Below are 15,245 nucleotides of genomic sequence, written 5' to 3'. Positions count from 1 at the left end.
CTCACTCTCCAGACTCTCTCCATTGTATATCTCTTTGATTAATAAAACATGAAGGGAAAAATAGTGCCTGTTATTTCTATAGTTCAAGCCAAAGTTTAAATAGAAGACAAATGAGGAAACGATTTTAAGAAGACAAAATATTAATTCGGAGTGAAGCAGTTTATTATTTAATTTTTTTAAAGTTTGTTAGGTATGTCCTATTTAATTATTATTAGGTATATCCTGTCAAGATTTGGTTATGGTTAGTTGACCCAAAGCAGAGGCAGGAAGGCAGAGGTGAGATTTCTTGGTGATTAAATGAAAGTAAACTGAAAACAGAGGCAGGTAATCTGTAATCCAAAATCCAAAATATGAAAACAAAGTCCAAATAAACAGGAAACCAGGAATCCAAAAATCCAAAGATCAAATAAACATGAAAACAAGTCAAAACGTACCAAAAACCATGGAGACATCAGGGGAATCACTGTAACAAGGAGGAAGGCTCAGAGAGAAGAGTTGGAGGAGGTTAGACGAGGACCCAGCAAAGAGGAACACAAAAAAATAAGAATTTAAATAAGAATTAAACTATAAAAAAAACTATAAAACAAAGAGCAAAGCAAAACTGAACATCCAAAAGAAAAAACATAACAGACACAGAAACCTAACATATCCTCTATATTTATTATTTTATTATTTATCCATAAGTACATTATGTTAGCCAACATTTTAATACGGGCATACATTGTACAATCTTTTTAATCGTTGCTTGCAGCTTTAAAGCTCAAACTGTACAATGAAACCACAGGGTTTAAAAGTTCACAGCTCACGATGCATGTTCTCAAACTGTGAGAATCGACTCTCTGATGCTACCTTCTCACGCTGCATGTCTAAAAACCATGTCAGACTCAGCTCTGCAGTGAGATGGTGCTACTCAGACTTGGTCTATCGGGAAGCCTAACGAGAACACCAGTTTTGGTTATGTTTTGTTTAGTCATCCTAGATCCATTAACGTCCGAGTTTTAAATGAATCTGTTTTGTGTCAAGCTCAGCTTCCAAGTTAAAGTCATATTAAAACTCACTTAGACTCTGTAAAATAAAGGATACAATACACAGAGAGACCAAGCCAATAAAAATCCCAAAATGCAGTGCAGAACATCAGTTCAGAAAAAGCCAATCACATTAAAATTCAGTAAGAGTTATTGCTAATTGGATGCTGTTTTGCAATTGAATGATGCTGCACAACTCTCCCAACATCTCAATAAGCTGTAATATTGTTTCTAAATGAGCCTAAACAATCAGAAGTGAAAGTTATTAACCCCATTTGAGCAGCTAGACCTTTGTCCTCCTTGTCCTGATCAGTTAACGTAGCCTTACGGCTTTCATCCAACAGCTTGACATACACATCCTGGATTCCAGTCTGCACCTTGAAAAATACTGCAGAGTTCCTGGATGTCTTTACAGTCTCCCAGCAACCAGTGCTGAACTTGGGTACAGTTAATGAGGGTGTGCTGCTCTTGCTGCATCTTGTTTTCCAGAGTTAACCCCTCATATTGGGACATGACAGTCAAACCAGATATTTACATTTACTATATATAACCTTTTCCATGACATTCAGTCAGACTAAAGTTTACATGTTTTTGTCAGTTATGATTGCAAACGTTATTTCCAGTGGCAGAATCTCAGAATACTGATAATAGAATAAAGATTTTAGACACATTTTATTGTTTTTGCTTAGTTAATTATTTACACTCTCTCAGACTAGGAGACACCCTCATCCAAAAGCAACATAAAAATTTTATAACTTTTTGCGGCTGCTCTCCAGGTCAAGAACCATAATATTTAGAGACATGTCCTTAAATTAGAGTATGTGTTTTGCAACACCAAAGAAAAGAACACCAGCTTGCAAATCTGCGAATAAAATCCTAACTGTGAAGTATGGCGTGGCTGCATAACACTGCATGCATTTACAAATGCATTAGTGTCTACATAGCTATGTATTTCATTAAAAAGGAGAGAAAGAAAATGGAGAGACTATATACAGAAGTACTGAGACAGAATCTCACAAATTTAGGCTGAAGATTAAAGCTCAGATAAAAGTGGTTCTTCCTAACAGATGAGTTTGACTTCAGTCACAGAGCTGAAAAGGTAGATCCAAGCAACCTGACCGAGTTACACTAGTTCTGTCTAAAGGCATGGGCCAAAATTACAACCTTTTCTGCAAGATTCTTATTAAAGGATACACGAAAGAAGTCATATAGTCTGAATGGCAAGTCTACAAAATTGTGAAAAAAATAAAATGTTAGAATTAATAAAAAAGTTAGTTTTCTTTTTGTTCCAGGATTTATAACATACTAACCCTTTCGGTATTCCTAACTAGACTAAAACAACTCAATATATTTCTTTTTTACTGTATATACTGTGTATGTAAATATATAATTGGACTTTTTCTTTCTTTTTTTTTTTTTTAACAGTGGCCTGGCAATGTGGCAATAAGAATAATTGTCTTGATGCCAAAAAGAGCCCAACAGATTTTACGTTCACAAGTGGAGCAGTAGAGCTATTGCCATAGTGTTCCGCTTGTTTCATGCATATAAATTGTTTTATTATAATTATGCAGGAAGTTTTACAGATTATATGGACACTGCAATGCAAGTAGAACAGAAGAAGAAAAACAGAAAAAAAGGAGAAAATATGTAAGAGGAGATAAAAGGGGGATAATGACAAAAGATTTTCAGTCTGCTTCATCACCTGCAAAGAGATGTAATAAGGACAGCACAACCAACAGACATGGTACGAGACATACAATAAAGTAACACCTGGATTCTATTGCTGAAGTAGTATTATTTAATCTGACATGTGCTCTGTGTTATTACATGTCAGTCCAATAATTTTACTTTTTCTAATTGTACCCAAACGTATATTGTTGCTAACGTTTTGTTGATTCTCATATATATACATCTTTTAGAAACTTTTGATCATTCAAACTAATAATGAAATTCTTTTGAAAATTTTTGACAATACACATAATTTGTAGGATTTGAGCCTTAATTACTTTTAGATGGATAGTCTTTCAGAAAGTTTCACTTCTTTCTTTCATTTCTCTTCAAACATTTCACTTTGGTTTTAATTATCACATGGTCTTTGAGCCTTTTTTAGTTTCTGTCTTGAACCATCTTTTTAAGCCTGGTTGTGCTACTATGAAATATTCAGTCGTTGAGGGTCTTGGATGTTTTTTGAGGACGATGTAAACCCTAAATGTATGCTCATTCCCCTAGAGTCTACAATCTAAATCCCTGTGGCTCATAGATATGTTTAGATCAAAGATGTTATCACCATCTTAACAGCTCTTCCTGTGTCTCCATGATGTTTTTATCGTGCTGGATCTTGTAAACTCTATGGCAGACCTTTGGGAATTTCCACACATGACAAGGAAGTCGCTTTGTAAATTATTATGCAATACTTTTCTTTGAAGAAAGTTGCTCTCCTTCCGGCAAAGAAAAGACAGAACAAGCAAGGGGCGACATTAATCAGCGTTATTACATCAAGCGCTACTCTGAAAGCGTCAGACTGTCTTATTAGATACGGCCCTCCTTTTGTATTTCATAACAAGTTATATTTAGATCATGCTGGAAACGGCTGCTTAAGGCAGCAGGAACACATGAAGTGAGCTGAATGGCTCTGGAGCTTGGTTCAAAATGCTCATGGCTGCCTCAACAATCTTTAGGTTAAACTCCTATTTAGTGGGTACTCTGCTAGACATCATGATTATTAACCCTTCATTGTTTTCTGGTCTTATGAGTAAGATTGTGTCTTCTAGTGCTCCGTTTTATTTCACTCAAGCCTTTAGATGTATTTGGGGACAGTTTCTAAAGATTTAGTTCAGACATCTCCTTGAATTAGTTCCATGTTTTATGAGGAGGCAGTGATCGTGTCCCAGTTCTTCCTTAAAACTATGGTTACTGTGAAATAATATCCCTTCTTTGGTTAAAGATGTGTTCAAAATCTTTTTGTTTTCATTTTGACTGATTTGCTGAAAAAGTTACTTTTTGTAGCCATCTTTGTGATGCTTTTCCTTTATCAGTGTTTGTTAAGATTTCAAGTGTTATTAGGATATTTTCCTGTTGGGGGACTAACCTGTGTAAAGGTTTCAATCATCCAGCTGATCTTTGGAAGGAGTCAACCATCTTCAATTATTTTATTTACTTTGATAAGATGTTTTAGAGAAATAGCCTTCAGCATGACACTGTCTAACATGCTGTATAATCATATATGTTTCTACAAATTTTAGGTTATCTCTAAATTAAGACATCCATCCCGATTATAAGTGCATGAAAATTTCTAACCAGCAATCTATGTATTATTATATTTTAATTTTTTGGCATAAGTCGCAGACTAGTGGTAGGACAATTTGAATAAGCAAAATAACATATATTTGTAATTTTTGTTCTCTCTTTGTTTTGGTAATTTTTGTTTCAGGTTTTCAGCTCCCAGAAAGAAACGGGTTTCAGATTGAAAATAGAGGTTAGGGAAATCTGTTCTCTCGGATTAGTAATATGAGTGAATAGGCTCAAATAAATACAGCAGAGAGCTGAATCATTTCTCACTCCCAGCGTTAATATACTCCAGAATAAATGATTACAAAATCGCAGTTGCAGTTTTTCATCTGTGACAGACAACTAACTACTTTAATAAAATATGTCATGATAACCCAGCAGATCCGCAATCAGTCTGCTGCACAGACACACCAACTGCATGGATTTACTAAACTGAGGGAAGGGAATTCTTTGATCTCTACCTTCACTTTGAAACCTAACATGTGCTGCATCCTGTAAAAGTTTTAAAGAAGACATGACAAGTGATTATAAGGCTCAGGAAATGACTCTTAGTAAATATTTATTTTCCTTGTGATTGACAATTATTTTTGCAATGGCCATTTCTGGGCCAATATTAATGGCCAATTTCACAATAAAACACATAGGACAGATAAAATAGAATAAAAAAAGGAATTATATCTTAACATTTTATTCTTTTTCTTGTTTTAGTACAAGCTGGAATCTGTCTCAGCTGCTCCAAATGCTTTGGCGTACACCTTGTGTCATTAACAGATAGTATAGTTAGAACCATTCTGATTATTTTTTTATATTTATATTATTATATTTCTTTTATAAAGGGGGACAAAAAATGCAATTTTTTCTCCTTCTTTACATTTCTTTCTCTTCATAGCTGCTGGTTTTACACAGGAAAAAAACGGATCCCAGTTTGAGCCTGTATCAAGACAACCCTCTGCAAAATCTGCAGCTTTAAACACAATAACTGAGTTTACTGGAACATTTTTAGACAGAAATACTGCCTCTTTCCTGCTCACTGAGCAGCATAGAGGTATCTCCAGGGCATGGCTAAATGTACTGTAAACAGCCCAAATAAAGAGCAGAGACTCAAGAAAAAGGCGTTCGGTAACTTTTACCTGGATAGAAATTAATATTAAATCTCAACAGTGCTAAAAAGTGGCCATAAATTAGCTGAAAATATGGAAAGAAATTATTTTTAAAGTAGCCATTCCCAGTAATAAGTTGTGCATGTAGACAATGGACAACATGGTGTATTTTGCATGTTACTGAGACAATTTACAGTTAGCAGATTGACTGGAGGGTTTACAACAATAATGGAGGTAGAGGCAGCTGCTCATTTAAAGGACAAGGGGAAATTTGGCAGCTTGAGGGTGCTGCTTGTCTAGAATTGACAGCAGAGCTGATAAGAAACCTGATCTGCATTTTATCATTTGTGGAAAAAGATAAAAAAAAAAAAACCCATCCTTCACATGCTTTTTCAAACTGACAGACAGTAACAAAAACAAAAATAGCAGCTGCTGCTTGGATATATTCATAAATTAAGCTTTGCTTAGCAATCTTCCCCTGGCTGTCAATCAAGTATTTAAATGTATTCTCTCTTGTTTTCAGCTTCATGTACGGGGAGCTCACTGACAAGGACACCACGGAAAAAGTCCGACTGACGTTCGAGAATTATGAGATGAACTCATTTGAGATCCTGATGTACAAGAAGAACAGTAAGTAGCAGTAGTGGATGTGAAGAAACAGAGAAATGAGAGTCTCCAGTCTTTGTAATGCAAATGCTTTCAGAGCCTCTGTAGTTCAAAGGCAGCCCAGAACATTTCAGCGTCTGTAGAAATGTGCTAATTGGTTTAAGAGCCAGATTCATACTAGAACACCTTCCAAAGGAAAATATTGCTGCTTTTTTTCATGTGCAGGTGAAATTTAATAGAATATTAAAGTGTAGTGTAGTGATATAAGAAACAGTCAAAGCCCATTTACAAATTCTGCTTAATTAGAACAATAAGTGAAACAAACAACAAAAATAATAATTTTCTGAAATAAATTTGAATTATTCCCAAACCCATATTGATTTCTTTCACAAATAACAAAATAAGTTGCTTTTACATAATCATCACATACATGAACTCAGTGAATAATAATTATTTAGAGCACATATTCATTATAATCACTTCCCATTTTTCTTATTATTTCTTATTATTAATTTTTCCCCTGAAAGAGTCACATTATCTTCTAATAAAACTAAAATAAGTCAGGGATAATGGTTCAATTTATATAGAATAAATCTAAACAAAACTGACCATGTTCATAAAAGAAAACAAAGACAGAATTATTAATATTTAATAATTTGGTAAAAATGATAAGAATTACAGTTAGATTGATTAAAACATAGGTTTTTATATAGTCTTTAAAAGACTGAAAAGTATTATTTTTTCTTAAATTATAATGTGATTTTTAATGTCTGGATAAAAATAGTACATGGAAAAATACATATAAATTTCCCAAGTTTTCCACCTACTTAAACCATGATATGAGCTTTTTTAATCTTTCTAAAATTTTATTAGAATGATGACATCTTTTTCCAGGGAATTCTAAGATATGTTTTTATTTTTAAACTAGGATGAAAAAATTAGACATGTGATGTGAATCTAGCAGTGCATTTTTCACCATTAATAAAATCAGCTTATTCTTGGTGTAAATATTAACAACATTATAACTGTGTACATTTCATTAGAAATTCAAGGTACATATTATTTGTTTGGTTACAGGGCAAAACAATTATACTATAAAATGATCAAATCTAGTAAGATATCAAATACTTATAATGGGTAATATTAGATTAAGGGATAAAAATCAAGATGGCAGGCACACAGTCGTTTTTATAGTAACCTGCTCTACTTTTTCAAAATATATTTATACATGTACCTTAAAAGATGTGGGGGAAAAAAAGTAAGAGTATATCAGAAAATCTGAATTAAATAAAAAGTAATCAATTTCTGTACATAAAATGTAGGCATTTTTGCATTCCTTTAAGAAGTTCTGTTTTGTTCTTCATTCATAATAGATAATTTCCTCTCAAAGTAAGCAGATGATGAAGCTAAGCATGTCTTCTGTGTTTCCAGGAACGCCGGTTTGGTTTTTTGTGAAGATTGCTCCCATTCGCAATGAACAAGAGAAAGTGGTTCTGTTCCTCTGTACATTCAGCGATATCACAGCCTTTAAACAGCCCATTGAGGATGATTCTTCAAAAGGTCAGACCCAGCATTCCACAATTTTGTTTTTTTTTTATGAAACATATTCCAAACTTTAACTAATTTAAATAATATCTATATTCACATTCATTCATGAGAAGGGCCTGAAGTGAACCTTTTTTGGCCCCCAGCTTGTTTGGCAGGTGGATTGTGAATTATAAAATAATATGAAAATAGTATTTTGTCATAAGTTTATTTTCATTTTTTAAATTTTTTTCAATGCGGAATGTTTTGATGGAATGACATTTAGATAGATAACAACAATCCCAATGATAACAACAATAGCATAATTTAAAGAATCCAAACCATATTTCCAGGAGTGTAACCACCCTCTCAGGATTTTTGACATATTTTTTAGTCTCTTGCTTTCAATTCCACCTTTCCTGTAAAATATATCTAAAAATCTCTTCCTGATACCTGCCTGGTTTCTCCGCGCAATAGATAATCTTCAGGATGTTATAATCTCACCTTTATTCGTTGTTCACCTGTGCAGAACCTACATGGTGGACTCTGCTGCTGGCCTCCGGTCCATCTCCTTCCTGACTTTCTCTTTCTGCATGGCAATAAACATAAAAAATGTAAAAAAGCAACATTTGAAAATTTTATTAGAAATGTATAAGTTCTTAAATGTGTAAGTTCTTAAATTTAAGAACTTGCACCATTTGTTTGGAAACAACTGCAAAAATGTTTGCTTCTTGCTGCTGGTTTGAAAAGCAATGTGATGCTTAAATTCAGCGCTGCTCTGCATCATGTCGGTATGTGTAACTTTTAATATTATTGGTGAGTTATTTGAAAAGGAAATAGGAAGGAGCACGGTATAAGGATCATTTAGAAATATTTTACTTTTGCTACAACAAATGAAAAATGTCCCTGGCTAATTCAGTTTACAAAAGAGATCAAGATTTTGGCAGCCTGCTTTGTGTCTTGTAAGGCTGTTCTAATAAGGCCACCTGTGCTGATTGATCTAAAAAATGTTAAAAATGTCAGGTCTGCATTCATTTAGTTTTACAGTAACTAATCTCTCCCACAGAGGCGTGATGTTTATCCATCTTCTGATACTGATATTAAGTGATCCCATATGATTAGAGGGCTCGTTTTGAAAGCTGTCCTTGCAGCATATTAAATCTAGAAAAACAGCAAATAGACTGGATTTAAATAATTCATTTCTGGTCCCATCCACCCTCACTAGCATACACAGATTCATAGATGTTCTTTTCCCAGAGGCACATTGGCATTCAACATCTTCTCATTGCAACACATGTGAGGCATGCTCTACTATCTGATGTTATAGTTACCTAAAGATGAACAGATTTGCAGCAGAAAAGGGCATTTTAAAAGAATGTCTCTCTTGATTGAAAATAAACATACAGTACCTGGTTCTTATCCACAATGTGTTTGTATAAACTCCAGGTTGGGGGAAGTTTGCACGACTGACTCGAGCTCTAACAAGCAGCAGGGGAGTGTTACAGCAGCTACAGCCTACGGTTCATAAAGGAGAAAATGTCCATAAGCACTCCCGTCTAGCTGAGGTGAGTTCAATTTAGCCAGAAAACTACAGTTTAATTCGGCCCATGGTGGAAAAAAAATCGGTATATTTTTCTCTGTTATCTTTATTGTGCTCTGCTGCTTGGAAGGTACTTCAGCTTGGCTCTGACATCCTACCTCAGTACAAACAGGAAACCCCCAAAACCCCTCCTCACATCATCCTGCACTACTGCCTCTTCAAAACCACATGGGACTGGGTCATCCTCATCCTCACCTTTTACACCGCCATCATGGTGCCCTACAACGTCTCCTTCAAGACCAAGCAGAACAACGTGACCTGGCTGGTGGTGGACAGCATCGTGGACGTAATCTTCTTGGTGGATATCGTGTTAAACTTTCACACCACGTTCGTGGGGCCCGCAGGCGAGGTCATCTCGGACCCCAAGCTGATCCGCATGAACTACCTGAAGACCTGGTTTGTTATCGACTTGCTCTCCTGCCTGCCCTATGATGTCATCAACGCCTTCGAGAACGTAGATGAGGTGAGTCTGTTAGCGATTGAAGAGGTGTCAATCAAAGATAAGTTTGTTTAAAAGTTGAATGTTAAAAATTCATTGAAGGGTTTAAACGAAATTGACAGATTACTTTCTCTTCTGTATTAAAATACATCTAATTGCCAATTTACATAAAATTTATTTGGTTTTCTTTTCTTTTGAATGGTTGAGAATAAGTCTGAACTAAGAGCGTAATCATTTATAAATTATCTAAATGTTTTCCGTAGTGATGAGTATTTGCTGAAGAGCCAACACAGGATCTCAAGCTAATTGGCACATTTTAATTGGCAAAGAGGCATTGCTTTGTTAAACTAGGGCACACTCCAGAGCTCTGCGACACTGATACTGGAAAACCATTAATGCCTCCTGACAGCTGGCAAGGACCAAATCATCGGAAAATGTGGGTTAAAGTTGGCTTCCTTTCTTATAGTAGTGGTGCTGAGCTCTGCAGTTTTAGCTGAATATGCTATTTTTATAATTTATTTCAGGTAAGGTGAATGGAGTTTTTCTGATTATCTGATTTTTTTTATTTTTTATTACCCCTCCTTTTTCTCTCTGAGAAAGTTTATGGCATCCTCCAGAAGTTATAGCAGCCATTAGAATAAAGCCTTGGAATAAAAAACAACAACAACAAAATAAATATATGTGCATTCATGCAATAGTTCTTTTTACTACAGAACAGGAATAATTCACGTAAGACATTTTACAAGGTTGGTGACATTTTATCCCCCCCCCGTTAGATATTCTCCATAGATCATCCAGGCTGCTGAGTTCTCGACTATCCCATTTTCTTCTTAGCTCATCCCACAGGGTTTCTTTAACATATACCGTAGGTCTAGAAATCTACATGGTTATGAAAAAATACTGATTTTGTATTCAGGGGTGTTTGTTTATTTGGTCATTTATTGGCCAGAATTTGAAAATATGAATCAAAATTCCAATATCTCTAAAGAAAGTGAGGTAAAAAAGAAGATAATTGTAGTTTTCCTTTACAAACTTCAAACATGTAGCTGAAAAACGCATAAAGATGTATCATTCTCATAAATATCTGAACTCATTTTAAGTTTTATATTCTGCTGAAGTAATCATTGTCTGAGTTTCTGGCTTTTGGGACTTTCCTTGTGTTTTATTCCATGCTTTTCTTGTTCTAATGTCCATTTTAAAGCAACTGAGAACCTTTCAGCTTAACATTTCATTGTTTCTGTGCTTACTTTAATTTCCCACATACCTCCTTAAATTCTGAGTCCTTTAGATCAAGGCCTCAAACTTCAAATTTTACTTGGCTTTGTAGAAAGTAATACACTTTAATCATCAAGTATAATAGCCTGAAAAAGTATTTAGCTTTTTGGCATTTTTAATGTTTTGTTGCTTCACAACCTATGTTCAAAATTGGTTGTTTGAAAATGTTTTTTTTTTTTTTTTTTTTTTTTTTTACAGTACAGAGCATGTCAACAGTTTTGAAGATGTATTATTTTTTTCGGTTATTGTCAAGTGAACAACAATAGGCCTATATGAAAGAAAACTTCAAATCTCTTCACCTGATCTCTAAATTTTGCACTTTGTAGAGCCATTTAAAACAGCAAGTGGTTTAATTGGCAGAGGTGGACGCATCTTTCTAGTGGGATTTCCCCCCCCATCTTGAAGCAAAACAGCTCCAGCTCCTTTAATGCTGAATTTTTTTTTAATGGTGAACAGGAATCTTCATGTCTAACCACATAGATTCTCAATGGCAATTAGGTCTGGTATTTGACTACACCATTCCAAAACATTTAAGTGTTTCCCCTCAAACCAATTAAGTGGAAACCAGTTAGTTTAACGGTATGAGTCAGGTTAGTGTCCAGCTGACATGTGAGCCAGTGTCCCAGTCTGAAATCACAGACAGTTTTACCTAAGAATATTCCTGTATGTAGCACCATCCGCCATTTCCCTTGCCTTAGGCAAGTTTATTATTGTCACCATGTTTCACTGCTGGGAATGTGTCCTTGGGGTGATGGGATATGTTGGCATTATGTCAGACATAACATCTCTTAATGAATGAAAAGTAAAATACTTGTCATATTCGACCAGAACATGTTCCTCCATACATTGGGGAGTTGCTCTCATGCCTTTTTTGGCCACTCTTCCATAAGATCCATCTCCATGGATCGTACCATTTATTGCGGTTATATGGACAGACACTTCAGCCCCTGCTGCAGGAACTCTGTAACTCTTTAAGGGTTACATTTAATCTTTAAAAAAATGTGTTTTTAAACTGACAAATTATGTGACACCATCATGTCATTAAGTATGTAACTTCTGAGGGGAACTTGTTACACAAGAACGTTGTCAGGGCTTCATAGAAAAAAGAGTACATATGCACAACTTAAACACTTTTGGGGGATTTATTTTATAAAAATAGATAAAGAAAAAAAAATGTAATGTGATAATAAAAAACAAAAACAAAAAAACCTCCTACAGAGGTAAATACTTTTCACTGTACACATGCTGTTCGTGTCTTCTTTTATTCGTGTTTAAATGCTTTTTGGTGCTTTCTATTCAGCACTTTTTTGAAGTTATATAAATAAATTTAGCATGAATAAGGGCCACCTTCTTGACATGTCTTTTCCAAGAATGAATCACTGATTGAATTACACACTGCTGTCACTTTAAACCTTTCTCCTGTCTTTATCCCTTGAGGATTTAAAGACAGGAGAAAAATTTAACTACTAGGGCTGTGGTTTTTACTATTAGTCTACCATACCCTTTATTTACTACAATTATGGGACGTTTCAGACCAAAATACCAACTCACATCTGACTTATTGACTCTTTTCCTAGTTTTAAAGAATTGCTGCATCATTTGATAAGATAATGACTTACGCGCCAGTAATATACTTTGAAGTTACAGTGGAAGATTTTGCGAATAAAAAAAAAAAGACCGGCCCTCACACTTAAAAAAATGCACATGCACAACCCTGTACCTGCTCCAGAAAAGGAACGGCTATTAAACACGTGCCAGAGCGTGCACGAGCCCATTTCTTCTCATGCACGCTCTGTTTACAAGTTGTTGTTTGCATTGCTCATACAAGCTACTTTCCAAAAGAAGATTTGCAGTATTTCCACTATGTCAGATTCACCACCGGTAAGTGAAAATGGGACGAGCACGTAGGACGGCTTTATGTAAACATATCACAAGAATGATGGACAATTAGGAGGAACACTAATTTTGATGAGCCACCCGGAAAAAGAACGTCCTCCACTATACCTTTAAAACAAGGAAGAGGTTTCAACATTTACTGCAAATAAAGATTAATTTTATTTGGCATTTTTACCCACTTTTCCAAGGAATGCTGTTTGTATTATTTCATACAGGTGAATTTGATAAACTAAATCCTGAAAAACTTATTGACAGAGCTTGAAAAAAATTATCTAGATTTGTTTGAAAGGCTTATTGGATACAAGAAAATAAAGGTTCCTTTAGAGTTGTGCCTGCTGGTCCAGAAGTAAGTACACTATCTGTTTTTAATTTGATTCACAGTGATTAAACTCAGCTGTGTGGTGTTGCATTCATCATCTGTCATTGTAGCTCATGATTGTGTCCCTCAATGTGCTTAAACATGTCAAGGTTCATGATTTATGTGTGTTATTGTCTCAGTGTGAAGCACTGTGATAGCATTAAACATTGCAGTGTATCAGAATAAGTCCAGCTCTGGATTTCAGCTCTTGGGGACTATTAGGTTGCTCGCACAGTCTGAGGTAACACAAAAATCGCTACTAAATCTTTAAAATAGGGCTTCCAGTGTGGGCAGACTTCATTGATCTGTTTCTGCAAGACCAGCATTTTGGTCCTGTCAGGATCATTCAGAGCTGCAGCGATAGAAATGCTGACAAGTTCAAGTGTGGGAGAAACCTTCAGGATTAAAAAAAACCCTGAGAAAAAAAAATGAACCTGAGTTGTTTAAAAGATTGATGCTGGATAATAGGAATAGCTACCAAAAATCTAACAATAGTTGTGTGATGTAATTTAGCTGTCCATCAATGCACACAATTGATGAAGGATTTTTGTGCTTTTCTGTAGAAAGAAAATGTCAAAAAGCATTCCTGGAATAATACAGTGATTTGGGTTTTAAGTAAAAAATATATCAAAACTTAAAGATATATAATTTAATTACACTTCAATAGTTGATGAAGTTGAAAAATGTTTAACGTTTATTAACCATACAATTAAAAAAGGAGTGGAATAAAGAAATAAACAGAAGCTATAAGTAAAAATTGACCTATATAAGGAATTAGGAAAATGAGAATAAATCAATTAAAGGAATAATAAAGCATTTAGGATTGTTTGACTGGAAAGGGTTTCAATAATAGACAAACAATAAATAATAATGAAAAGTAAAAAAAGATTATTTTGCCCTGGATATCATTTTGATTATTGATTATCTGCAAAGCACTTATTCACTGTGTTTGAAATGACTTAGCATATTGTATTTTATATCACAAAAAGATAAAGACATCTTGCTGCCGCACTAGAGCTTAATGTGTGACATGAATAACTTTGATGGCTGTTTCTCTCCTACAAATCTTAAAAGAAACAGTGGTTGATTATAAACATTATAAGCTGTTCAGTGCATGCCTTGATCACAGTGCGTTTAGATCAGGTTGCTTTTTTTTCCTGTTTCATTTTTGATCGTTGTATTTTTTTCCATGTCTTTATTTGTTGCTTATGAGTAATAAGTATTCTTTCTCACCTTGCTCGCCTTTGTTTCTTCTCCCCCCCCCACCCCCCCATTCTGTTTGCATGGCCTCACCCCCCCTCCCTCTTCTGCCTGTGTTCATGCATGGGACGTGATGGGAAGAATTGGAACCACCGAGCTGTCACCCAAGTAGGCTTCAGTTTGATCAGAATATGACAATGCACAGTGTTTTTACTTAAAAAATGGACACTTGACAAACAGTTTGGGTAAATAATTTTCCTGCTGACCACAGTTTCCTAAAATTTTGAAAGTCTTTAAAAGCCCTATTGCAGCTTTCTTTCTTTCCCGCCTTATAAGGGTCTACCTACCTACAAACCTCTTTTTTATTAAGATATTAGTTGATAAGGAAGCAAAATGTTGCTAAGATACGAGGTGCAGGAAAAAAAAAGAATTTAAACCAAGAATAAACTGCATTTACTTTGACAGTATAAAATGTTAGATGTATGGTGTGCATTTGGATTCACCCCCTTGGCTCGATATTTTTTAGAACCAGCTTTAATTGCAGATTTCTTTTGAAGCAGAAGTTATTAAGTGCAGCCTGAACCATCCTGGTCTAATGCTGCATGTTTAGGCTTGTTGTTCGCCTTCTCCTGGAACCGCTGTCTCAGTATCAAGTGTCTTGCAGCCCCCAGTAGGTTTACTTTCAGATTCAGTCTGCATTCAGCTCTGTCTGTGTTCCCATCAGTTCGGATCAGTCATATTCCTTTTGAACATCTCCACAGCATGAAGTGTTTTTTGGGGTGATAGCTGTCTGCTTCACAAAGCACTTTATAGGCATAGTCCAAGAAGTTCAGTTTTAATCTGATCTAATAGTAGCATCTTCCACGTTTACTGGTTGAAATGTAACTTTATTTGATTTTTTTTTCTTGCATTAAGGCCAATTTGCAGAAAACAG

The 15,245-nt window shown here is 35.1% G+C and overlaps 1 protein-coding gene across 6 annotated transcripts in view; it reads left to right on the top strand.

Moving 5' to 3' along the window:
• The window catches only part of kcnh1a (potassium voltage-gated channel, subfamily H (eag-related), member 1a), a 97,652-nt gene that overhangs the window by 20,966 nt on the left and 61,441 nt on the right, over positions 1–15,245 (top strand). For 3 of the 6 annotated variants that reach the window (XM_038295669.1, XM_038295667.1, XM_038295665.1), the window contains 5 exons: positions 5,937–6,043; positions 7,451–7,579; positions 8,990–9,108; positions 9,214–9,606; positions 14,453–14,479. In XM_038295669.1, the coding sequence (XP_038151597.1) occupies positions 5,937–6,043; positions 7,451–7,579; positions 8,990–9,108; positions 9,214–9,606; positions 14,453–14,479 (775 nt within the window). The remainder of the gene's footprint in view (positions 1–5,936; positions 6,044–7,450; positions 7,580–8,989; positions 9,109–9,213; positions 9,607–14,452; positions 14,480–15,245) is intronic. The other 3 variants (XM_038295670.1, XM_038295668.1, XM_038295666.1) reach the window with 1 other exon arrangement.

Source organism: Cyprinodon tularosa, unplaced genomic scaffold (assembly GCF_016077235.1).
Source record: "Cyprinodon tularosa strain WSP-4 unplaced genomic scaffold, ASM1607723v1 ctg359, whole genome shotgun sequence".
Lineage (NCBI taxonomy): Eukaryota > Metazoa > Chordata > Actinopteri > Cyprinodontiformes > Cyprinodontidae > Cyprinodon > Cyprinodon tularosa.
Note: the sequence above shows the minus strand (reverse complement) of the source record. Positions and strands in the feature narration are given on the sequence as shown.